General features: G+C 41.1%; 2 protein-coding genes across 24 annotated transcripts in view; one reads left to right on the top strand and one right to left on the bottom strand.

The window, feature by feature from the left end:
• Slc35d1 (solute carrier family 35 member D1) overlaps positions 1 to 10,168 on the top strand; it is a 52,612-nt gene extending 42,444 nt beyond the window's left edge. The window contains exon 11 of one of the 3 annotated variants that reach the window (XR_005504392.1): positions 2,369 to 2,435. Coding sequence is in view for 2 of the 3 variants with exons in the window: in XM_039109539.2 (XP_038965467.1) it covers positions 8,455 to 8,713 (259 nt within the window). In the remaining variant the exon portion in view is untranslated. Of the gene's footprint in view, positions 1 to 2,368; positions 4,495 to 8,454 lie in introns of those variants that run through there. The other 2 variants (XM_039109539.2, NM_001106668.2) reach the window with 2 other exon arrangements.
• A 1,085-nt stretch (positions 10,169 to 11,253) lies between these two features.
• The window catches only part of Mier1 (MIER1 transcriptional regulator), a 51,540-nt gene continuing 36,581 nt past the window's right edge, over positions 11,254 to 26,212 (bottom strand). For 16 of the 21 annotated variants that reach the window (XM_017593373.3, XM_017593374.3, XM_006238479.4 and 13 more), the window contains 3 exon segments: positions 21,108 to 21,235; positions 17,114 to 17,253; positions 11,254 to 14,502 (listed from right to left, as the gene is read on the bottom strand). In XM_017593373.3, the coding sequence (XP_017448862.1) occupies positions 14,174 to 14,502; positions 17,114 to 17,253; positions 21,108 to 21,235 (597 nt within the window). In that variant the 3' untranslated portion in view covers positions 11,254 to 14,173. 21 annotated transcript variants of the gene reach the window in all.

The raw sequence follows: 26,212 nt of genomic DNA, 5'->3' as shown, positions 1-26,212 counted from the left end.
AGCATTCAGTTCCTGGACAGAAGACACATATGACCTTTATATTTATTATTAGCCTTTATTAGACTGATGGTGGGCAGTTATCTATTCTCTTTGCTATTCAAATCTATATCCACTTGATAATCCCAAGTTATTACTATGTTGTATCTGGGCTACTCTCACCTCCAATTGGCCTGCTCTAATGGCCATGCTTCCTTGACTCTTAACCCATGGCGTCTTTTTCTCTCTCATAGTTCTTCTCAGACCCCAAGCCTGGGAGTCCAAGAACCCACCTTTGCCTCTTCTGCCCAGCTATTGGCTGTTGGCATCATTATTCACCAATCAGGGATAATTGGGGGGGGGCAGTGAGAGGGCAAGGTTATAGGGGTCACCTGGGTCTACTCATATTCTCTGGGAGCAACCAATATTTATCATAGCAAAAGACCAGATCTCAACAGACAAGCCTATGTGATGGGAGCATTTGTATTTGTATACAGAATGAAGCTCCCAAAAGATTGGTTAATTCCCCTGGGGTTTTAGAGCTAGTGGTATATTCAGGATTTGGACCATGACTCAACTCCGGTTCAGGATTGTTTCATTACTCCAGGGGACAATAGGGTCTGGGGACATGCACAAGCCTGCCATGCTCTCAGCCTGCACTTTGAGGTGTTTGTGTCCAGGTGAAAGGGGCTCAGTGGCAAAAGAAGTGAGACTGTTGTGTTTAGGTGGTCATGAGGGTGTGGCTAGAAGAAACAGGAAAGAAAGGAAGGAGGGAGGGAAGAAGGAAGGAAGGAAGGAAGGAAGGAAGGAAGGAAGGAAGGAAGGAAGGAAGGAAGGAAGACAGGCAGGCAGGCAGGCAGGCAGGCAGGCAGGCAGGCAGGCAGACTGGCAGCCATTCTCAATTGGTTTGGTTGGAGTGGGTTGAGAGCAAAGGGAATCGACAGTCATAGGAGATGTTCATGTGGTCCTTGGAGCTTTTAGCTTTGGACTCAAAGGCTATGAGGTCCTACCACGCTCTAAGGGTCTCGTCTATCAGAAGTCACACATTGGAAAGCAGAAGCATTTCCAGGATTCAACAGCAGAGGGAAGGGTTGCCAGATGAAGGGATGGGGACAGCCGGAGGCCTTGCCTGGCCAGGAGCTGGTGCTAGAGGGTGGTGAAACAGTGTTCCAGTACCCCAGAGTGCAAGCTCATGTGCAGGGGACTCTGGAGCAGAAAGAATAAGGCTGGGACGTTCATGTGCTGATGAGGAGGACAGTGAGACCCAAGGAGCTGTGGTGCAAGTGCAGTGGGAGCCAGAGAGGCAGCAGCTGCAATGGAGATGGACTAGCTGGACACCAGATGCTCAGCAAGCTCCTTACAGCTTGAGGATTCCCCTTCTGTACAGTGGGCACCTTGCGGGAATGGAGCAGCATGGAGGAGTCTCAGATGGCAGGAGATGAATGAAAATGCAACACATGGGTGCTGCGCTTCAGCAAGGGTCTGAGGGAATCCTACTAGGAAGGATAGACGAGCGGCAGCTCTGAGTAGTGTGGTGGATGCTCAGAGACTGGGCAGTGCTATACTAGCTCCTAGTGTACACTAGTATTCCTTCCTCACAGAGTCCTGAGGTGGAGTTCTCACCCTTCTGCAGCTGGCCTGGGGCTGGGACATCAAAGCCCAGGGGAAACCATGGTTTTAAATGAGCAACGTGTTGAGGAGTCTTGTGGTCAGGCCAAAGATGGAGGCCAGACCCAGGGCAAGCACATTTAAGGGGAAGTGCAGCCCAGGCAGTGAGCTGGCTGGTGGCCCAGTGGAGTAAGCACTGGCAGTGTCTCTCAGGGAGTGTCGGACAGGGACGCTGGACCTGTAAACCCAGCTCCAGCTTAGATTCAGATACAGGAGGGTGTGCAGTCCTCCCAGAGAATGAAGGACAGTGTTGTCTTCATGAGTGCCGGTAGGGTGGCATACATGAGCAGGTGAAGCATGCCAACAGCCAAGAACTCAGGGGACTGTTCTTCCCGAGCTTGCTTCTACCTAGAAAGGAACCACATGGCATCTTAGCAGTCAGGTATAACCACAGTCAGTGTTCTTGCTGTGTCTTCCAGACTTTTCTTTCTTCTGATTCAAATTGAAATACACATTCATGTTTACTTAATTCATGTAGAGGTGACCAACATTTGATATTTTGTGTGTGTGGTTTTTGTCATTTAAGATGCCATTACCTGTCTTACCTATTAGTCTGATGGATGTATAGTATTCCATTCTGAGAATACATATCTATCGAATATTATACACATACTAATTACCACTGTGAGACGCCTCCTTTCACCAGACTTTCCCTGATGAAGTGTTAAGGACTCATCCCTTCCTTCACTCTGCCGCTCCCTCACGATGGCTTTCTGTCTTGCAGTATTGCTGGAAGCCTGGTGTATTCTTACATCACTTTCACCGAAGAGCAGCTGAGCAAACAGTCAGAGACCAGTAACAAGCTGGACACTAAGGGGAAAGGAGCAGTATGACCTCCACGGACCCTGAAGACACTGAGGCGTTATGATTGCTGGGAGTTAATATTCCTTTGCAGTTGCACAACCCTAGGATTGATTGCTGCCTTTGAAAATTTATTATTAACTATGTTTGAATTAATTTATATCAGACTGAAAAATGTTCTGGGTGGGTTTTAATTTATTTTTCTTCTCTGACAGTGAAACAACAGTGTTTTGGAATCTTTACTTTGTAGCTTGTTATACAGGTGGCCCTGGCAGTGTATACCGTGTGTTCTGAGATGCGAGAGATGCTTTCCAGTGGTCTGTCTCTGGAGACAGTTTAGCTGGAAATGCAGCTAAGGTTCTCCTCCTCCTCCTCCTCATCCTCCTCCTCCTCCTTCCTCCCCTCCTCCTCCTCCTCTTTTCCTCCCTCCCTCCTCCTCCCTCCACCTTTTTGTGGCACTGTCTTCATAGTATCACCACATTTGCCAAAGGTGACAGCTTTGGCACTAAAAGGCCCAAGATGCTCTGATGTGCTCTGCCTTCCTAGACTGAGCGGGTGAGCAGAGCGTGCCTTGGCATGTCTGACCCTTTGTTCAGTTGGAGACAAGCAAGGGTGGAGGAAGCCAGTCATTTACTCACCGATCCAGCTGTAATGCATTGAAAGTCCCTGTCAGGCAGTGCCGAGTGCAGGGAGGCAGAGACGTGTTAGTAATTCAGCCCTACAATGAATGGAAGATGGAGAACTTGGTTCTCTCACAACTGGAAAATCCTGGGACTGTGCACCGGTTACTCAGCTCTGGAACTGCAGGCCTTTGAGATTGGAAGCACCTGCCTTGCCTTCTCCACAGCCCTGAGAAGAGCCCATAAGAGATTGAAGAGCTTTACTCTGTACACCAACCCAGCAGCGGCTCCGCCTGACCCTTCCTTCTCTTAAAGGGACAGATGGTCAAGGTGACTCCCTTCTCCCGCCCCATGCCCTCATCATGTGGATGTAGTTGCCAGTCTGTATTCCTGTTTGCAGGCTCTCATGGCGAGACAAGGGCCTCGTTTCCGACTGATTGGTATGAGGGGGCTAGGTAGACATCTTTGCATTGTTGGAACTCAGTCTTTCTTTGGCAGATCTAAATCCCTCCCTCTGACGTGACATGAGGTCAGCTCTCCCCTGCAGATAGATACATCCACCTGATAAGCATCTCAGGATGGAATTATCTTCTCTTCTTCCCTCATTCTGAGAGAGTCCATGGGTGGACCTTGCCTGAACTGCCTCAGGGTGGAGCGATTGCTGGAACAGGGTGGTGTGGCTCAGAGGCATGGCTGGCTTTGGAGGGCTGGCTTCTGCCTCCTCGATGGGCCGCTGACTGCAGGCCTTTAGCTTGTATTTTGTGTCTCAGTGGGGAATAGTTTTAATTTTCTCCCCTCTATTTGAAATTGTTCATCTGTAGGCTCCATCTTGCATATAACTTGTAAGAAAGACATTTGCAAGTTTTCTGTAATCTTGTATCAGGAATATGTGGGAGGTTTGGTCAGTAATGCCGAGGCAGGCTCTCCGTGGAGTGTTAGTGGGTCACAGGGCCACTGAGGGCTTTAGGTCTGACCTTTGTTTTCCTTCTTGGGGGCTCTTAGTGCAGACGTAATGTCCAGCACGTTGTTAACCCCATGGACAAATAAAGAGAGCCTAAAGCTCTCGTGTGTGGTTCAGCCAGAGTCTGACCTTAGTTGAAAGGACACAAATGAAAGAAGTCAGAGATTTGTAAGTGAGACCTGCCTGCACTGATTTTAGGCACTCCAAAAGAACAGGGTTCCATTCAGAGGTCATGGTCCTCCTATTTTCTTCTAGCTCAGATGAGCCACATGGCTCTTAGAACTTCCTCCCCTGAGTTCTTCCCCAACATTAATGCTCTTTCCTCCCATGTCTGTGCAATGCTGGTTTCTCCCACAAACAGGCTATAATGGATTTCCCTTCTCTGGGGAAAATACTGAAAGTGGGCGCCCAGGGCGTACGGCGCCGAGCAGCACAGGCCTATCATCCTTGCTTCAGTGCTAGCAGCATAGGACAACGTGTCCTTTCCAAGATATATGCACCTGTGCTCCTTGCCACCAGATGCTTAGGCAACGGGCTCTGTCCCCTATCTTTTTGAAAATGATACACAACAAAAATTTTCTCTGCACAATTATAGCCACTGTGATTCTGCTTTTTAAAAAGAGAATTATTTTCATATTTATGTTGGCAAATATGGAAAAGGAAACTCTGTTTTCTGTCTCAGTGGGAGTCAACCGCATTTCAGTATGGAAGTGAAGACTCAGCTGTCACCCTGAGGTAGTCCCAAGCCTTCCTTCCCGACCTCAGAGCAAAACACACTGGCCTCAGCCTCTCGGTAGTCTGGCACCATCACTTTTCTAAGCTTGCCTTCTGCTCCTACTGTTCACCTTGTGAGGTGGAGAATCTCTAGTGTTTAGTTTTTTAACCTTTATTTTGAAAAATATTTTTTAAAAAGATCTACTGGTTAGATTTTATTGTCTCACAGAAATGTTTTTAGAGATTATTTTGTTCACAGATGTCTCTTTTCTCATGCTGTGGACTGACCTTTGCCTACAATGTCTTTTCAATATAGATTTTATTCACCAATTTACTTAGTGTTTTTAAGAGGTACCGAGCATTAAGGTATGTAAATCAGGTGACATAAACATGGAAAATCATGTGCCTATTTTTTTAATGATGTCAAATAAATACTTTTTCTGGAAAATGTGTATTAGAATTCCTTCCTCCTATATCATAAGCACTGAGAGATAGGGATCTGTTCACTTATAAGGTGACATGCAGTCCAGGGGTGGGTACACGACTCAGCGTTAATGCTTTGCAAACCTGCCATAGAATCAGTGACTATGTAGGCAGTGTTGTTGACGTGCCCATGATGAGCTGGGAGGCAGGAGTGCTACGCTCTTTACAGGATGTTGCTTGATGAGCATTCTCAGGGATAAGTAGCTTTTCTGGATAATAACCCCCGACGATATACACTCAGCAGGAGAGCCACTTTGGTAGAGCTACTCAACACAGACAGGAATACATGAAAGCATGTCAGAGACTGGAACACGTTAAGGTATTTTTTAAAGAAGTTACCAAGTATGCAGTGCAGAGTATGGCCACCTTCACCTTGCTGAGCAGTGGTCTCCAGATGCTGTCACTAAACTGAAGCTATAGGCATTGGACAGAAGCCTCTATTTTCCCTTCTTCCTGTCCCTGATGGCCGCAAGTCCTTCTGTTTCTATGGGTTCGACTACAAATGGGATTGTGCAGTGTCTGTCTTTGGGGACAGGTTTATTTCATGCAGCATGTCCTCAGGGTTCCTCTCTGCACTACACATCAGGTCTCTCTTGAAAGCCTATGCTGCTCTGGTGTGTATATACAGCACAGCTCACTGATGGGCACACGGTGGCTTTGGCTTTTAAGAACCATGTTGCTGTGGGCATGCTTCTGCATGTCTTGTCAAGATTCTGTTTTCGGCTGAGGGATTTTATATTTACGTGTGTGTGTGTGTGTGTGTGTGTTTGTGTTTGTGTGTGTGTGTGTGTGTGTGTGTGTGTGTGGCCTGGATGAAGAGGGAGCACTGAGGACACGAGAGGCTTTTTACACTCAGCTCTATCACACACAAAGGCCACACACCTCCTGTCTTCATTTATATTTAAGTTTTGTTTTGTTTCTATACTTAAGTTTTTTGAAGGCAGAGATTTTGGTCTTTTTAGTTCCCAGTCCATACTGTAGGTGTACAATAAATATTTGTTGAATGAATAAATCTTGATAGTGATCAATTTTTAGTTTAAATTTTTAAAAAATTTTTAGTGTATGTTTTGGAAAGGCAACACCAGCTGCAGTATTTGCAACAGCTTCAGGTCTCAGGTGACAAATCCGAGTCTGTGAGAGGCAGTGGTGGATGCAGTCAGTACAATTATAGGACTGTGGTCACCAGCTAACATCCATTGAAAAGTCATCTGCCAGCCTGACAGCCTGATGGATACCAGAGTGACTAAGCTAGCCATGCAGCCTGGACTGCAGTTTTCTAGGAGAGTGGTACTCTGGAGGGCCAGACAGAACTTCAAAGGACAATTGAGAAAGCCACTGTACACAGAACTGATGACGTGAACCCCGCGTAAAGGCAGAGGGAAGAAAGGATGACGTCACAGATGAGGAAGTCTGCTTTAAAAGTTAGGAAGCTGAGGGCTGGAGAGATGGCTCAGTGTTACAGCATGAGTTGCTCTTTCAGAGGACCCAGGTTCAATTCTCAGCACCCACATGACAGCTAACAACTGTTCGTAACTCCAGTTCCATAGGATCTGACACCCTCACACAGGCACGTGGAACACCAATGCACATTTTAAAAAAACAGTGAAGCGGTCTAGAACAAGTTATAATGTGGGGATGTATAGGTGTGTAAATAAGATCTAGGGAACTCTTCGACTAGCTCTAGAGTGTTCCAGAAGACACCACATTCTAAATTCCAGCCTGGCTAATCATTCAGTGGACAGAACGTCACACTGAATGCTTTCTCCCCAAGTAGCCATCCTGTTTGGATAGATCAAGGTTCATAGAGGTTCACATTCCTGCCCCATTCAGGGCCCATTGGCCTCCGTTTGGATTTCCAGTTTGAAGAAATCTCCCATTTCTAAAACTCACACTTAGAAATGGAAGGTAGAGTAGTTTGTAGGCATCTTCCCTAAGATGTATGTCGTCCTTGGACAGAGAAATGTGCCTTGGGAAACAAGTGACTGTAAGGAGAGGGTTCTAACTTTTCAAGGCATCTGTTTTCTCCATTTGGAAACTGGAGTAGGTATGAAGCCTGGTTTATTGTGCGTATGGCACAATGCCCCTGGAAGCCATAGCCCGGAGTGCCCAATATTATCTGCAGTAGGCTGGCTGATTGGCCTGGGATCCTTACCTTGATCAGCATTGTTTCTGTGAGGAAATGCCTCTCCTTACTCTTGTAAGCCAAAGGACTCAGAAGGAAGCCACCACCCTGTGAAGACTGGTCTTCATTCCTAGAATAGCAACTGGCCAAAGGGTAGCTAACAGAAACCTGTAACTCTACCTTGGAGATTTACTGTCCCTATTCACGAACACATATAAACTAGTAAGTGTTGTGAAGGGAAAGGAGAGGTGTCTAGCCCTAAGCTGCTTGGTCCTGGTCAAGGTCCTATTTTACATGGTTTTCCCTTCTATAAAAGACGGGGAGCATGTAAGGCTCCAGGAGGTCATACCTGGACTGTGACAGGCTCTTTTTACCCAGCACTTACTTTTCTGGCTGCCTGCTACCTCATAGAAGGGCCAGAATGCGTGTTAAAGCACACCTGCTAGGGGTTTTCATTTGCCTTAGAAAATAAGGACAGTTAGGACTAACTGCCAGGTGTCAGCAAAATCTTAGTTAACTACAAATCCCTAAGTCTGAAATCCACTGGGCTCGGAAAATGGTTTTTCTTCTGAGTTGCCAAACTTACTTGGCAACAAAATCTAGCTTGACATTTGTTCACTATGGGAGCATTTTAATGTGGACTTAAGTGTTTTGTCTATGGGTTCTGTTTTTACAAATGTGCTCTCAGTATTTTGAAAAAAATATCTTCTTCCTGTTTGAAATGCTGGCTGGAGGATTTTAGGTAAGATTATAAACCTATCCTTATCTGGTGCTCTCTAGGGACAAGAGAATTCCTCTATGATGGCACATGTGCTCACGGCCTTGTGACATCAATCCCTGGATACACCACCCTTATTGTACCTGGAGTAGGCTTAGGGTTCTGCATATCACAAGATCACCCAAGTGTCCAGATCAAGAGACATTTTGAAACATGGCTAAATTTAGTTGGAAAAAAATGGTGTTATGACACAGCTCTTTGGAATAGAATTCTAAATAAAATATGACTATTCCCTGGTATGAATGGAAATAAAGTATGAGGTTGTTGAAGAGTGGTTCTCTTGAAGGGCTGCTGCAAATGATGGTTTCGCTTTCCTTGTCTGCTCCATCAGCTGCTTGCTGGGCACATTAGCATGGATACCAGCTGGCACACTCAGGATTTCCGAAGGTTCTAGGTGGACGAGTCACTCTTCAACAACAAACCCAGTGTCTCAGAAGGAAATGGACACTACCATGAGAGTACTACTTGTATTCAAGCCACAAATGCATCCAGACCTTCTATGGAGTCCATGTGACATGGGCTCTGGAGACATTCAAGCTCACCTGTTAAGTTTCTCCTCACCACACCTCCACGCAGGCTATGGCAGTTAAAACGTTTAGACATGGGAGCACACGAGTGCTCTGACCTTAACTGGAATGCCACTGAGGAAAGGTTTTCAAAATATATTTTCATAAAACCAGTGTCACCTCTTCACTCCCAGGCAATTCTGATCAAACTAAACTGTTTCATGTACTCAGTACTTGTGAATCATTAGCAACTGCACACGCCCAAGCATATTTACATCTTTCCAAAAATGCCAACAGCCATCCTTTAACCCCGAAAGGAAATGTAGGCAGTGGGATGGATACCACACTGCAAACATTAAAGCTCCCAATTCAGGAGGTTGGAAATTTCAAAATATAAGCCACCCAAGTGAATTCCCATCACCCACAATGTATTTGTTCAGAGTACTAATGATAGTCAACGTTTTAAAAGGGCTCATGCTCAGAATAACTGGCATCTCATGTTCACCTGGCCAAAGCCCAGTTGGGCACAAGATACTGTCAAGTCTCTATAAAAAGCTCATCTGCTTTCTAAAAGAGGAACACAAATCCCTTATCCCGGAGTTGCCAGAACCTGACAAACTACCTTTCAGAACATGGTGAGTCAATTCAGCCCAATGATGCTAGCAATGATGAGAACAACTGTTTAACCACCAGGCTAAACCTCCACTAGTCCACACCTCTCCTCAGGCTTAGGCATCAAGACATGCTGTGCACACTGCCCACCCGACAGACTGAACTAGAGAGCTGTCCAGTCCAACACGCTCTACAGTAGGTATTAAAAGTGAATGGCATTTGTTGATCATGTCTAACATCTTAAATTAAAAATAAATCTTACTTAGCTAAAATTCTATTGGAAAGATGTGAGTGAACTTATTTTCCCAACAGTGCCTCTGTTCCCATACAAAATGCTTTTTTTGACTTCCACATTTGTCTATTTGAAGACATGCAGAGTCTCTTATGTGCCTGGCACAAGAGACCCAAACATTTGCTGGATTATAGGATATATGGATACAAAAACTTTACCGGTTCAGTTTTCTGTGTATGAATGTTTCACCCACACATGTCTATTCACCATGTACATGCAGTGCTCAAGGAGTCAGAAGATGTTGCTAGATTCCTTGGAACGGGAGTAACAGATGATGGTGAGTAACCACCCAGGTGCTGAGGATAAATCAGCCAGAGCTTCTAACAGTTAAGCCATCTCTTCAATCTCAACTACTGACATTTAAACGAAGAAATTTTCACCGTCACTTTAGATGGAGGAAAACTGGAATATGGCTCTAGTTTACATAACTTCAGTGTTCTGCACCAGTGTGCACAAATAGGTGTATATACAGAAAATTTTTGGCTTGGTGATGGTTGCCAGCACTTGGGAAGGATACAGAAACAGGCAGATCTCTATGAACTCGAGGTCAGCTTGGTCTACAGAGCGAGTCCCAGGACTGCCAAGCTTACACAGAGCAGCTGTCTTAAAAACACCCCCCACCCCCCAAAAAAACCTAATATAAAAGTAGTGTCCCCTTTAGCCCAAGCAGGCTGCAAACTTACTGTGTAGGCAGGCAACGACCTTGAACTTTGATCTGATCCCCTGCTTCTACCTCCCAGGTGCTAGGACTACAGATATGGCTTAATAGCCTTTGAATCTGTTCAAATTATTCTATTTAAAACAAAATTTAAATACATCTTTGTACATATCTTAAATATGTCACTTTTCATGTTCTAGCATAGGAAGACCAATTCAGATAATAAAATACATCAACAGGCTAACTTGGGTGGATGGTCTTGTATGAGTCCTAAAAATTCCAAGTAACCAGAATTACAAGACTTAAAGATAATATATCAGTAGAAAAAAAAAATCAAGATTAAAATCCGAAAAGTCATTCTTTCAATGGGCTGGGTATTTTGATGCCATTTTGATGCTATGGATGACACTGGGAAAGCCTGTCAAGACTGGTACTGGGGATTGTCAGACACACTGCAACTGTTGCTTATGAAAATGAACCAATATTCAGGTATTTCAAATACCACTATGGGCTACCTACCAATAGAACAAAAAATGTTGTGACAAGTTTTATTTGCAAAATAAGTGGTGTGAACTTCACTGAAAAAGAAAACTAGTAATTTTTAATTATATAGTTCAGAGATATGGTGGTATACACTTTAACTCTATCACTTAAAACAGAAGATCAAAGCCAGTTGGACTACATGTCTAGGTGTACCAGATGCACACCTTTAATCCCACCATTTGGGAGGCATAGACAGATCTCTTGAGTTTGTGGCCAGCCTGGTCTATGTAGTGAGCTCCAGTTCAGTCAGAGCTACATTAACAGAGAGTCCAAATGAACAAAACAAAAACCCCCAACCCAAACCTCCCTGTCTATTAAAAAGTTTAAGAAAAGACAGACAGAAAACAATCCAATGTTGGGTAACTAAACCAGGAACCACTGACAAAACTTCATTGCGCGGTCCACGGGCATGGAGGCACAGGGAGAGTACAGCCTGCACTGTGTGCTCCGAGCAGCATGGAGTTTAAGCACTGAGACTAAAACACAGTGAACAACTAGACATCACACACATCACATGAGTATGCTTACAAAAATATTTTAATGAGCATATCAGAATGGCAGAAGGAAATGGGAGAAAGGACATATTTTACAGTGCAAAATTATTATGCAGAAATTTAAAAACATCTAATTCATAATTTTGAATGCCTACTTAAATTACTTCAAATACCTTTTAAAGCTCAAGAGATCTGTGTTGAACTGAGTTACAGATTGTGAACCTTAGTGAGAATACATCATAAATACATCATCATTGTATGTTCCAGATGAAAATGACAGTGCTTGGCTAGGACCTAATAACTACCAACAGAGCCATTTCTATCTGAGTCAGCATATCAGGCTGGCCTCAACTCACCAGGTAATGAGGATGGCCTTGAACTTCTGATTCTCCTGCCTCCACCTCCCAAGTGCTTAGGATGACAGGCATGCACCACTATACCCAGTTCCTGTGGTACTGGGGATGGAACCCATTTTGCATGCATGTTGGGTAAGCATTCCAGCAACTGAGCTACATCCCTACTCATGAATGCTTATTTTCTCATCTCAGTTACTTAAGTGTTCAACAGTTAGGAAATACACCAAATCTTAAGCAGATTACTCATGATATTGTCAAACTGTTTAAAAGTGCAATGACTTAAGTTTCAGTGGCTGCATTTTTTGAACAAAGGGTGAAATACCTATACAAACACAGAATATAGTTGGGAAAAGCTGAGCCTTGTGTATTAGAGGAATGTTTCATTATGCATACTTTAAAAAGAAAAGATTTATGAACACTTATACACCTGGCACATTTGCCAACATGCCTGAGAATTTCCTTAAAACGTTCCTGTTACAACAGTTTCGAGAAGTCCAAGAACGTGTCGAGCAGAGGCATCCTTTAAAAGGCGGACTGACATCTTCCATAGTGTAATGATTAAAAAGCATAGCATCACTTAAAGATCACCTGTGACAAGGAGCTGGGATGGCCTGGACTCATATAATAAAACCTGCTTTAGAAAATAGACTGTTGCTGGGTGTGGTGGGAAACACCTCCAATCTCAGCATTAGCGGGCTGAGGTAGAAGGGTTGTTAAGTTCCAGGCCAGCCTGGGCTACACAGTGAGACTCTGTGGGGGTGGGCAGGGAGACAAGCTATGACCATCTGCTAAAGGTACTTGACCTACTGCCATTCTGGATAAATTAATGTTTTCAATAAAACAAACTAAACCCTCTCGTGCTTCTCAGCACTTCCACCTGAAGGCAACTCACTGGACTATTTCTGCAGAAAACAGTAAATGCGTATTATTATGATGTGCTGTCAAGGTGGCTTCTAATACTGATTTGGGGAAAGAAAAGTTTGTACCCATTGTGAAGGGAAGCAGTCTGGACAAATGTAAGAATACTATGAGGGAGAGGCCTGGGCGATCATTCTCAGTGCAAACCTTAACCCACCCTGCATCAGACAACTGAGCCACTAAAAGGACACAGATCTGTCTTTGAAAGCAGTGGCTCTTGAACTGACGGCTGAGATCAAACTGAAGGCAGCATTTGGGGATGTGCCTGTGTGAGAAAAGGTAGTTAATCATCATTCACTAAAAAACAGTCCAGAGATAGATTGGTCTATCAGCTGTATAAAACTACATTTTGTAAGAAGAATTTTGCACTAACAATAAAATGGCATCCATTCTTACAAGGCTAGTGCAATAACCCTTTTTAAAGTCACACAGAACAATGGTTATTTTGTATGTGTTTCATTTTGGAAAAAGTATCAAATGTGACAAACTGGATTACAACTGGAAAGATCTGAAAATTCTTAAAACCACTATTTTCTCATAAAAATGAATATTGCTACCTGTCAACAGTTACTCCTTGGATGTGGCAATATTGCAACATCACGTGACCTTCCCTTTCTGTTGACTGAAACAATGAGAAATCTTGTAGGGCACATGAGAGTAACTGAACAGGATTCTATTCAGCACGATACATCTACACACTTAAGCTGACAGTAAGTCTTTGTTTTGTTTCACAATTAATTTATAAAATTATAGCAAATGCAAACAAGCTTGTAATCTGAGTATCATGCTGAAATTTAGAAGTCCCAAATTATGTCAGTAAGTAGAAGTTTGAAAATAACATAATTCTTTATGAATGCTTTTACCACCTGGATAAGAAACATGACTTGGTTAACTACACACACACTTAAAAATTCATTAGAAAAATCTTAGCAAAATAAAATGAAAGCTGACAGACTCAGAATATCAGTTCCTCTCATAAAAGTTTACCAACTGTACAAGTTAAGAAAATTATACAAGCTTTTTTTGTATTAAGAAAGGACAGCTCAGTCAAGACATATGTACTGTAAAAATCTTTCAAAGGCTACAAAGAATCTGGAAAAATACAGAATGTATTTCTTAAGCCCAGATAAGAATATGGAAAGACATCATTGATGTCAACAATTTTACAAATACAAACCTGACTTGGTTTATTTTTAAACTTCTACATATAAAAATCATGCTAGCATAACCTTCAGGATTCATGAGGGTTTCCTTAATGACGATGTTCAATTTGTATGGAGAGAAAAATGTCTGTTGTAAAGACATTTCTAGATAATAAAAAAAATTGGTGTTGAACAGAAACAAACTTTTTTCTTCCTCATAAAGAATAAGGAAAGATTACCTTTTAGTCAAATATGACTTGTTTCTCAAAGGAGAAGGTGCAGTTAAGTCTTTGGGTCATTCAAATTTACCAATGTTTTTATATCCTTAAAGAGGGCTTCAAAATTTGAAGTAAAAGAACTTGCAAAAAGTAGAATTATGAATCCCATTTCTTAAAGTTAGGACCTAATTCCAATTTCAAGAGTTAACAACTGCTTCAAGGAAATCAGCTTTCTAAAGGTCACCCCCCCAACCCTGAAAATTGTAGTCAAACCAGACTTTACTGCAAAGAAAGTAAAATAGGCCTAAGAGTTAGTCATTTGTGTTTTCATGTTCCTCAAACTTCCCATGTGAGACTGCTTCCTGGAAAAACTCAGACGAACCCGGACTTTCTTTCCCACTGCTGTTTATCCGCCGCCTTTTGGCAGGTCTCTCATTTTTTTCATCAAAATCATTTTCATTTCTTGCAGTCATATGGGCAAGTTTTGGGTCAGTGGCAAGGTTATTTTCTTCGTAACCATTAGTGTCCACATCTGTAAGAAGTGGTTTCTTATTTCCACCTGTTGGTCCATTAACATGTAAGCCTTCAACTTTTACTTCTTCTTTGTTTAGTATTTCTCCTGGTCCATTAGATGACACACCTACCCTCGGAGAAAGATAAATGAAACTTAATACAAAAGGTTAAAATTGTCAACTATTCTAAAATAGCTGCTACAATATATCCATTTCCAGCAAGAAACAAGGAAAGCATCAATTTTGAGTGCACTCACCCGTGGCATGAACCATGGTTCAACTGCTTACCAACAGACATAGCAAGGTCTCCGTAAGCTATACACTGCAGCTGTCTTACACACCAGAAGACTCAAAGCAAGTGCACGTTACATAGCTGATGTGAAGATCCACTAAAACAATGGATTTTAACCTGACTTATATTAAAAGTGTAAAAGGGGCCGCAGCAATGGCTCAGTGGCTAAGAACACCTAATGCAGCTAGAAGTCCTCCATGTGGAGGCTTATAGACACCTATAACTCTTAATTCCACATGGTGGCTCACAACCACATATAACCCTAATATAACCACCTATAACCCTAGTCTCAGGGGATCTAACACCTTTTCCCAGCCTCCTCAGGTCTCATGCACACATATAGTATACATACATACTACATAATACACACATGGCACCCATACACATAAAATTTGAAAATATAAATATTAAAAGAAGTATCCTAAGTATTACTATGTAAGAATATACTGACACTGTTCCCACAGGAGGTGGGATCTGAGGCTGAGGCCATTCTGGATTGTATGTAGCAAGAACCTATCTATCTACAATAGGTATAAAAAGTAAAATTATTCTAGTAATTTTTCTAATGTAGCAGAAAGAGAATATCAGAGCTGACTTCAACACTAGAGATAATCAAATCATTCATTCATTTATATAAGCATTCTATTTGCATATATGTCTGCAAGACAGAAGAGGATCAGATCTCATTATTAGGTTGTAAGCCACCATGTGGTTTTTGGGGAATTGAACTGAGGACCTCTGGAAGGGCAACTAGTGCTGTTAACCACTGAGCCATCTCTCCAGACCAATATAATTAAATCTAAATTGTGTGACAAATATTCAACATAAAGGATGAGTCTCAAAGATTGTATTTTGGTCAAAGAAAATACTCAATTATTCTCAATTTAATATGTATCCAAATCTTGAATGCACACAGGAACTAAGTATCATATAATACTGAGGAAATAATTCTGTGGTAGCTAGTCTAAAAAACTACATTAAACTGATTAAAGACAAAGAACTGTAGTACTATTTTGGTGCATTAATTAAAAAGGAAATAAAGCTAAAATATTAAGTATGTAAAAAAAATTAAGCTACAAAGTTCTACCCTTTCTTTGAAAAACCTGAAAATTTAGATTATATTCACCTAATCTCTTCTGAGGTAAATAGTATTTCCTGGCATTTTATGAAAATTATCTTACTCTAACAGTGTTTTCTCTATTAAATAGATGAAAGAGGAAAGGATTTCCTTGGTGTTAAGATGTTAAAAGTACCAGGAGTCTGAACTCCCTGAGTATCCACCTCAGTTCTGAGCTCCAGTCGCACTGCGTCTTACAGCTATAAACAAGGGTGCACTGACTGTCGGACAGCAGTCTAACAAGCAGCTCTGACCTGCACAGCCACTGAGACCCACATTCTGCATGTCTGGCTTGTTCTTTGTCTTGGGAGGGGAATTTTTGGGAGGAATTGTGACAGAGTTTCATGTGTAGCTCTGGCCCGCCTGGAACTCAACGATGTAGACCAGGCTGTCCTCTCAGAGAGATCTCTTGTTTGGCTTGTTTTTAGAGAGAGAGGTATAGAAATGCATGAAATGCACTATGTAATGAATATACCACCATAGAGAGAGTTTGGGGGGTCAAAGCTTTGGGGCTTTTCTTCTATCTTCTCCATGGTTCTCCCCAGTTTTAGTCTTTAACTCCAATTTCCTTCTTATGATGATGCTGTACAATCAGGCTTGCTATTTTCTGTTCAATAATATTCTTACTTGAGACAATTAAAAGTAGAAATCAAAACGATTCTGAGAACAGCCCTTACAGACGGTCCTTCACATACTCTGAATGAAGAATACTGTTTTTATCGGTTTGTGTGAGTGTGTGTGTATGGGTAATGTGTGTGTGTTGTGTGGTATGTGGTGTGTGGCATGTGGTGTGTATGTGTGTGTGGTATGTTTATATATGTGTATGCATGTTTATGTGTGGTGTGCAACAAGTGTGCACGTGAGAAAGAGAATAAAGGCTTCTGCAGAACACCCATGGCCAAGCTAGCAGCTGCTTCACATATGTTCACTGTTCAGGTTACTATGCAAAGTCAAATATTCAAAAATTCACTTATTACCTATATTTTGTCTTTATGATTAAAGCGCATGCTACGATTTCTCAAACTAATAGAGAAAGAAGCATGTTTCCGATGTAAAATGTGTTGATAATATGTCTTAGAGTTAAAAGCGGTACTCAACCCTAGGCATCATCCCACTCCCATGGGATCAAAGGAGAGGTGTCAGTTAATATGAATTTCCCTGTGTAGCTTGTTTCATGAATTTCCTTTTATGATGTCATTAAGAATTCTTTCCAGTGATTCCATGGTGTCTCACATTATTTCCGTCCTCAGCCTCTAGTTTACAGTACACTGCTTTGAGCCATTCAAAGTGCCCTTCACTGTGAAGAAAGGTGTGTTCCCACGCTGCTCACCATTCTGATTGCTATTGCTGAGCGTGCCGTCTTCTTTCTCCGACTGGCTGGTACTACTGTTTGAGGCGGTGGGAGGAGGGGATGGTGCTCGGCTAGAAGCAGCACTTTCACTTTCATCCAAAAGACGATCCATGTAATCCCTGAAGTTAAATAACACAATTATTTCCTTAGAGAAAATGGTGAAAGTTAAAATTAGTTTAAGTTAAATTTACATGCCTCTGTTAACAAATACATCCTGATTGCCACTTTCATCAGGTCAATGCCTTCCAGCATCTCAACACTTACTTCCGGCTAAACATTTATAGGACTCTGTATGAAGGAGAGAAGCTAAGGAACACATAAGTCCATAGCAAGTTTCAAGACGTTAAGATGCGGAAAAGGGCTCAAAATGGCCCAAATGAAACTGGAGTGTGTGTAAATACAGAGGTAAGGATGAGGGCACTGGGAGTACAAGATGACTTCTGAACAGAAGCAGACTGAGTTTTCAGATTCCTAGAGGCAACCTTGAAAGTGCAACTGGGGCCTAAAACAGAGGAGTCACCCCTGCCTAGCCAGCATATAGATCAGTGTGATCTGTACGGTGATGGGCCTAGTCCTGGGCTGATGTATAACTTCATTACTACCTCAGCTGAGTGTCACAATGTGCTGGGGTGAGAAAGCCTGTCTGAAGGAGATAAACCCTTGTGTCCTATCTACACACAAGGTTATCGTATTGAACACGGAGGTGGCAGACTATGGCCTGTGGATTGGCTGCCATTTCTGTACAGTCCAACTAAAACCCGGTCATACACTTGTTACCCTTTGTAGCTCCCTAGACAAGCTAGCAAGCTTTGGGTGCCTAGGAAAGACCCTGTCTACTGTAGGCAGTTCCTGAAAAGCAACACCAGAAGTTGCCCTCTGGCCTCAATACACACATATGTGTGCACACATGGGACAAACATGTATCACAGAAACATTATGTCCAGGAACTAATAAACATAACGTTCTGATACTGAAAATGAAATGGCGCTTAGGATCTTCCAGCTCTCTGCTGTACACTGTCATTAAAAAAGAGCTGCAAAGTCAATCTGAAGCACACAGAGAAATAGGTAAGATGTCTATCACAGGAACTTCAGAAGCTAAAGCAAAAAGAATAGATAACTACACAGACAGAATTACTGGAAACAAAGCCTAGTGGGAGTAAACACTGGAGAGTTAAAAAAAAAAACTTCAAAAGAAAGCTAGATAAAAAGACATCAAATTTATATTCAAATTCTGAATATGACAATGATACTGTGACAGATAGCCATTATCATCTTTATTTTTATCAATGAAATCCCAAATGCTTAGGAAGAAAGTCGGGTCGAACAATTGAGGAGTTAAAAGCGCTGGAGTTCAGGTAACTGGAGTTTTAAGTATTATTCGGAATAGCAAGCTCTCCAATGTGAATGTGGCTCTCAATCCCTCCCCTGTAGTGGAGCTCTCAGAGGCTGTGGGCAGCAAGGGCAAATGCGCTTCATTCTGGGGAACAAGGGAAAGTAGCAGAACAGAAAAACTTAACAAGGACTTTTAAGATAATGCATCTAGTCTAATGTGAACCTAAAACAAGGGAAAAAAAAAAATCACAAGTTTTACTTTAAGGTAGTGGTTCTCAATGTGTGGGTCACCCCCGCCCCCAGGGGGTCACCTAAGATATTAGAAAACACAGATATTTACAATTTATATTAGTAGCAAAATTACAACAAAAATACTAATATGAGGTAGCAACAAAAATAATAATATAATTGAGGAACTGTATTAAAGAGTCATAGCATTAGGACTGTTGAAAACCACTGTTTATGGCATTAAACATGTATTATATAACCACCTAAGATAGAACTAAGCAGAAATGCAAGCAAGCCAAAAATATTTCTCACAGAAAATCTTAATTTCTCAAAACATGCACAATAAAGCAAAGCCTGGTCATTACTTCTTTTCAATGTCTATTACCTATGCCGTAAGATAATGTCTTGCTATGTAGCCCTGGCTGGTGAAAACTGTACAGCCCCAGCTAGATTTACACTCGTGGAAATCCTCCCATCTCAGCTTTCTGAATGCTGAGATTATAGGTGTGAGGTACCACACTCAGCTGGTTGTGGCTTCTTACAGAAGGTACAGTACACCTGTAAAAAAATACTGTGGTTCCTTGGGGGGAAGAATTTAAGACAGATAGGCGGGCAGGCAGGCAAAGGAATAAGAAGCTCAAAGGAATAAAAGTAAATCCCACAAAACCATGGTTATTGCCTATAGGAAAAAAACAAAGATATTTGTGACTTCATTCCACTCTGACATGGGATTGTTATTAACTCAGACCTTAGAAAAAACAAAGCGTGGTTTACTTTAACCATGGTTTGTCCACCTACAAGAAAGTTAACCTAGGAGAAATTAAGATGTTCAATACTTTCATAAACTTATCAGAAACTGTGAGAGATTATCAGAGAAACAAAAATGTCTGGTATATCCCTGTCCACCCTGCTGCCCTGGACATCACAGAGCCAACTAAGCCAGGTCCTTAGTCCATTCATTCCTCTGCTAAGGCTTTCTGAAAAAGAAAACTAGATGAACCAGGAAGCAGCATGGCAAATGTGGTGTGTTCTCATGCTGATGATGACAGATTCAGCACTTGTAAACATTGTTTCTGAAATAGAGAAGGGAGGGAGGGAGGGAGGGAGGGAGGGAGGGAGGAGGGAGAGAGGGAGGGACAGATACAGCTAGTCCTACATCTTTGTAGTACCACTGAATAATCCAGAAAAATAATACATTTAGCAAGTGGTTAAACTGTTTATAAATGATCAAATTAAATTCATTAAAGTATTTGTAAACTATTTCTCAAGCCATACTGATAAGGTTTGTGATGCTCCTTTACATGAAATTCAAGTCTAATGATCACCAACTCTGAATAACTGGAGAACAGAAGAGGTAACTCCACTGTCTTTTGACAAAGATGGACACAGCCATTCATTCCCTCGCTGGGGAGTGGTGCAGGGTCTGCAGCAGACTAGGCAAGGATTCCAACACTGAGCTCTGTCCAGCTTCCATCTATGCTTTTCTATTTTACCTTACTTTGGGCTTTAGAGTGTCTGATCTGAGGAATGTCTGATCGGTATTCTATCTATAAATGAACACAACGAAGAAACACTATGGCCCAGGGGTTTGAAAAATATAATCAAACATATGTGACAAAGCAAATCTGTGTAAAGCAGTTGACATCTTTATTAGCGCATACTGACTACAACATGGACTTACAGCTCAGATAGGTAAGACACGTCATGCAGTGTGATTATACTACCACTGCGTCATGCCCAAGTTTGGGCTGCCTTATTATTATTACATATTGCTTCTGCAATGTCTCCTAGAAGATGCAGGAAAACTAGAAAAAGGTAAATCTCATAAACAAGAAGATTCAATGTGACCTTTCACCCCTTTAAGAATATCTACATTCGTTTCTTGTTTTAGTTGCAAGGATCAAAATGACTGCACAAGAAACAAATTAATTTTGTTTCTTCTTTAACAGCCTTCCACTGGTTATACAGCCCAACAGTTTTAGAAAACCTTGACTTAGTCCTATTTTTACTCCTTTCTCAATGGTCAAAACTAAGTCACATGTGGTGACACACATACATAATCCCAGCACTCGAAAGGTTGACATAATTGTTAAGAATGAGGCCAGCCCAGCCAGGACTACATAGCAAGATTTTGCCTCAAAAAGGAGAGGAGGGAGGGTTGGGGGAAGAAGAAAAGGAGTGAAATCGAGTACAGTGTGAATGCCCTCTCCTTTTCCACCTGCACTCTAAACCTTGGTTTTATGCTTGTCTTAACATGCATGGCAACTTTTAATTTTTTTAAGACAACAAAGTCTGCAAGCTTTACACGTCAAGAGATAATGTTTTTGAACCTACATAAACCGTACTTTGCTAGACTATAAAATGTATGATTCTTTAAAGAAAAATCCAAGAAAGCTTAGAAAAGAACTCACGTTACACCAGGATGAAGATTATATTTCTTTTTTCCAAACCTTGTTTGCTGAGCAAAGAAATCATAACGCTCAGACTTTTTCCACATGTAATAGAATGCTACACATTCACCAACTGATCTTGTTCGGACCTGTAAGAAACAAATGCTTGTTTTTAAGAATAATCTCCTTAACAGTTATTCCATGAAAAACAACTCAAGTCTGCTGGACAGTTTTATGTCAATCTGACACAAAAGCTACTGTTACTTGGGAAGAGGGACTCGACTAAGAAAATGACTCTCTAAAACTGGCCCATAGGCAAGTCTGTATAGAGTTTTCTTGGCTGCTGAGTTACATGGGTGGGGCCAACCAGGGCAGGTGGCTCCAAGCTGTAGAAAGCACACTAGCAGACCATGAGGAGCAAGGCAGTAACCAGTGTCCTTCACTGTTAGTTACTGCTTCAGTTCCTGCCTCTAATGCCTGCCCTACCTTTCTTTATGTGATGCAAAAGTATAAGCCAAATAACCATGTTGTTTTTACCAAAGCAACAGAAACTCTAAGATAGACTGGGAAAAAAATTTAGCTACCACTCAGTTAATATGCATGACAAATGAACATATTTTATGAAAAACTACAGCAACCATGATAAAAACTATTCTTTCTAAATCCATTAAGAAAAATAATAAATCAATAACTATATAAGCTATTTAACATTCCTTTTCCTTAATTCAAGGAGACCACAATTCTATATTTTACAATAAAACAAGTATTTCTCTACTGTAGATAGGAGTGAAAAACAGACTCCAAAGAATACATACTTTTTACTCACAAACTATCTTGGGAATCTAAATTTAAATTTTCTTATAAATGATTTCCCACAAGAAGCATGAAATCAGACCTGAATCTTGAACCTTGTAGAAAATCAACTCAGAATGAATCAAAGACCTTAATATAAAATCTGAACCTCTGAAACGGCCATAGGCTAAACTGTTGAAGGTACAGGTACAGGTGAAGACTTTCCAAGATGCTACCACCAACATAAAAAACAAACCCAAGAAATGATAAATGGGATTGCATGCAATGAAAAGCTTCTGTCCAGCAAATAAAAACTAAGAGTAAAGAAACAACCTACAGAATAGGAGAGAACTTTCACAATCTATTTATCTGAAGTGGATTAATTATTTAGGATATATAATGAACTCTAAAATGGCCAATGAATACCAAGTACTCAGGATTCTTAGCCTTCAGGGAAATGCACTCTAAAACTGCTTTAGGACTCCAATCTTACCCAAATCAGAATGGTTTATCACAAAAAATAAGCAACAAAATGACTGAGAACAAATGCTGAGTGGGTGTGGGAAGACACATGCCCTCTGATGTGGAAAAAGAGGACACTTACACACTTTTCTTTTAAAAAATTACTTATTTACTATATAAATATACTGTAGCTGTCTTCAGACACACCAGAAAAGGGCATCAGATCTTATTACAGTTGGTTGTGAGCCACCATGTGGTTGCTGGGATTTGAACTCAGGACTTCTGGAAGAGCAGTCAGTGCTCTTAACCACTGAGCCATCTCTCCAGCCCAATTGCACACTTCTTGACAGGCATGTAAACTAGTAAAACTAAAATGGAGATCAGTATGGAGATTCCACACAAAACCAAAACCTGACTACAATGTGACCCACCTACATCATTCCCACTTACATACCCAAGTCAGCACATCACAGAGCTACTGGAATATCCATGTTTACTGTTACACTATTCCTCCTAACAGCCAAGAAATGGAATGAGCCTAACTGCCCATGGATATAAAATATAAATGGATATAAAAAATGTACACACACAATACAATTTTCTTCAGCTATAGAGAATAAAATGAAATTACAACATTGTCAAGAATATGGAAGTCTTATGCTAATCAAATAAGCCAGACTAAAAAGGAAAATAGTGTTTTCTTACATTTAAAAATAGTGTTTTCTTACATATAAAAATCTAGATGTAAATTTGTGTATGTGTAACCAGCTCAGAAGTCACCAGCATGGATATGACATGAAAGCAAAGAGGTTACTACCTGAAAGGACGAATGTGAGGTGTCGACGGAAGAACAGAGTATAATATGTGTATAAAAAAGGCACCAAGAATGAAACCCAAAAGTTCAAAAGAAAACAAACAAACATCACCCAATGAGGTCTTACGGGACATGTTTGTTATAATCCCAGCACTTGGGAGGTGGAAGCAGGAGGATGAGGAGGTCAAGGTCATTCCTAGCCATGCTCATTCTCAGCTAGTTTGAGGCCATTCTAGGTCATATAAGACTCTTAGAAACAGAGACAAAACAAAAATCCAAAACAGAATAAGCAACTGATCAACGGACAAAAAATCCTTCCAAAAATCAAGTATCAAGTCATCATACTTATCACCACCACCACCACCACCATGACCAGTGGGAGGGACAGTGAACAGTACAGACAGTTCTCATAGGAACAAATACAAAATACAAACACAAATATAAAAGATCCCTTTATTAGTCCAACAACAATCTAGACTCATTGGCTTCCCAAAATGTTTGAAACTATGCCAGGGAAGAGAAACTGTGACACTAGTGCTTATGTTTTGTATATTAAGACACTACTGTGGCATGCAAATGACCGGCTTCCTAAACATCTGAAACTCATGATCAACAAATAGCGCTGCTAAAAAATCTCCATTGCAGAGACTAAGCCACTAGCCAAAGAGTACACAAGGACAGGCCCTGGGCTCCAGCTGCACAGGTAGCAGAGGATGGCCTTGCTGGGCACCAGTGGAAGGGGAAGCCCTTGGTCCTGCCAAGGCTGGACCTCCAGTGTAGGGGATTGTTGGGGGGGAGTAAGGGAGGTGGATTGGCTGGGGAACACCCTTATAGAATGGGAGGGGGAGGGGTTAAGGGTTAGGAAACTGGGAAAGGGAATAACATTTGAAATGTAAATAAGAAATACCCAATTTAAAAAAAAATGAAAAAAGAAAAAAAAATCTCCATTGCTACTACCTTAGAGAGTTGGCAAAGTTGATGTGTAAGAATAAAATATGTTTCAAAGAGAAATGGAACATGCAGTAGCGCTCTGGAAACAAGGTGGTTAAGAGTTTTAGTCTACAAATTTCTCATCTTGACAAAAACATTTTTTGGCACTGATTTTAGCTGTTGATAACACCCTTTTTTATCTAACATAGATTTTTTTTTTATCCCCTTTCTTTCCCTCTGCTTAAACTTAATAAAAGTTGCAAAGCAGTAAGGGCTGGAGAAAGGGCATTTAGTGCGTATCCAAAGGTCCCAGTTTCTAGCACCCACATGGCGGCTCAGTCCAGTTTTAGAAGAGTTAGTGCTCTCTTCTGACCTCCTTGGGCACCAGGAACATATCTGGCACAAATACAAGTAAAACACTAATCAATAGACATGAAGAAAATACTTTCAATGTTTTGCTTCCTAATGAATGATTTCAAGCAAGTCAGTTGTAATTTACTAAAAGCAAAAGCCAAGATATCTATCTTGAGAGTATGCTGTTACCACAATATAAAATCTTCATGAAATAAGCCCACAAAACAGAAGAATGATTCCAAGTATAAAAAGAACAACTTGGTATTTTCACATGGGAACCTCAGAAAATTACTCTCCTAACTTTGCTCACTAAACTACTAAGGACAGCATACAGCATATGGTAGATGACTCTTCAGCACTGAAACCTGACTCAAACATTTATTAAAAAAATAAATAAATAAAAAATTCAAAGTTATAGTCTTAATAAAGCACACAATAAAAATCTGGCTCATGATTCCAAATGAGCTAGTAAGTATTTCAAGTCACACCAAGGGGGGAGGAGGGGTTTCCTTTATACTTTCAGTTACGTTCCAGAGGTGCCCTAGAGAGGTGATCCAACTTGGTAGTAATTTGCATGCAAGGAATACTAGAAAAATAAAATGCACTTTTCAACCTGGAAAAATGAATTTTAGAACAAATTCAGGAAAATGCAGTCAGTCACTAACATAACACAACTCTTTCCCAAGGTGCTGAATGCACTGGATTTGGACACACTGGGTGCCACCCTTTGGACACTAAACACTCAAAGCTCCAAGTTTCTCTTTCATCACTGATGTTTTTCTTTTGTTAAAGATGTAGATATTTTTTGACTTCTCTCTCTCTCTCTCTCTCTCTCTCTCTCTCTCTCTCTCTTTCTGTGTGTGTGTGTGTGTGTGTGTGTGTGTGTGTGGTGTGCGCGCGCGCACGCACGTGCAAGTGCCAGTCGAAGCTAAAGGTGTAAGATCCTCTGACCTAGAATTACAGGTGGTTGTGAGTCACCCAACATGAGTGCTGGGTATTAAATGTGGGCCTTCTACAAAAGTAGCATTGGTTCTTAACTGGTGGGTGATTCACTAGCAATGCCGGATGTACCCTTCCACATTCATGGATAAATAAATACAATAAAAAACTTTTAAAAATAATTAAATGCTCAAATCTTCAAGTTACTATGGACTTCTTTAGGATATATACTGTGTGACTATTATTTATATATATATTTATATATGGATATTAATCCATCATGTTAAGCTTGCTGTGATTGATGCCTCTGGAAAATATCACTTAAAAGAATATGAGTAAAGACCAATTAGGACTTAGGTAACTGTAAAGAAAATATTTTAATTGTGGTAAGTAAAATGGTTCAGCAGGTAAAGGTGCTTGTCACTAAGACTGACAATCTGAGTCCAATCCCAAGGTCCTTCCTACCTGAGGAAAGGAGAGACTCAAGAGTTGTCCTTTGACTTACACACTACAGCACACAAATATATCACACAAATATTTTCACTGCAAATTTGATGTTAAGGACATTTTACAATTTCAAAATTACTTTAAGGAGGAGTTTGCAACTGATGGCTGCTGGAAGAGGAAACATGTTTTCTTCAATGAGTGACAGGTTAACGGACACTCAGAACCATGCTCCACATCCAGGAAGACAGGCTGAGATGCTCCTGCCATATGTGCATCTGCATGTATATGTGTATTTAAAGAAGGAAGCAACATAAAGATGGTTGGATAGGATATTGAGGGGTTAGAGGAAAAGAATATGATTAAAAATATATTGTATGAAATCTCAAAC

Source organism: Rattus norvegicus, chromosome 5 (genome assembly GCF_036323735.1).
Source record: "Rattus norvegicus strain BN/NHsdMcwi chromosome 5, GRCr8, whole genome shotgun sequence".
Classification (NCBI taxonomy): domain Eukaryota; kingdom Metazoa; phylum Chordata; class Mammalia; order Rodentia; family Muridae; genus Rattus; species Rattus norvegicus.
This window is presented reverse-complemented; position numbering and strand designations above follow the sequence as displayed.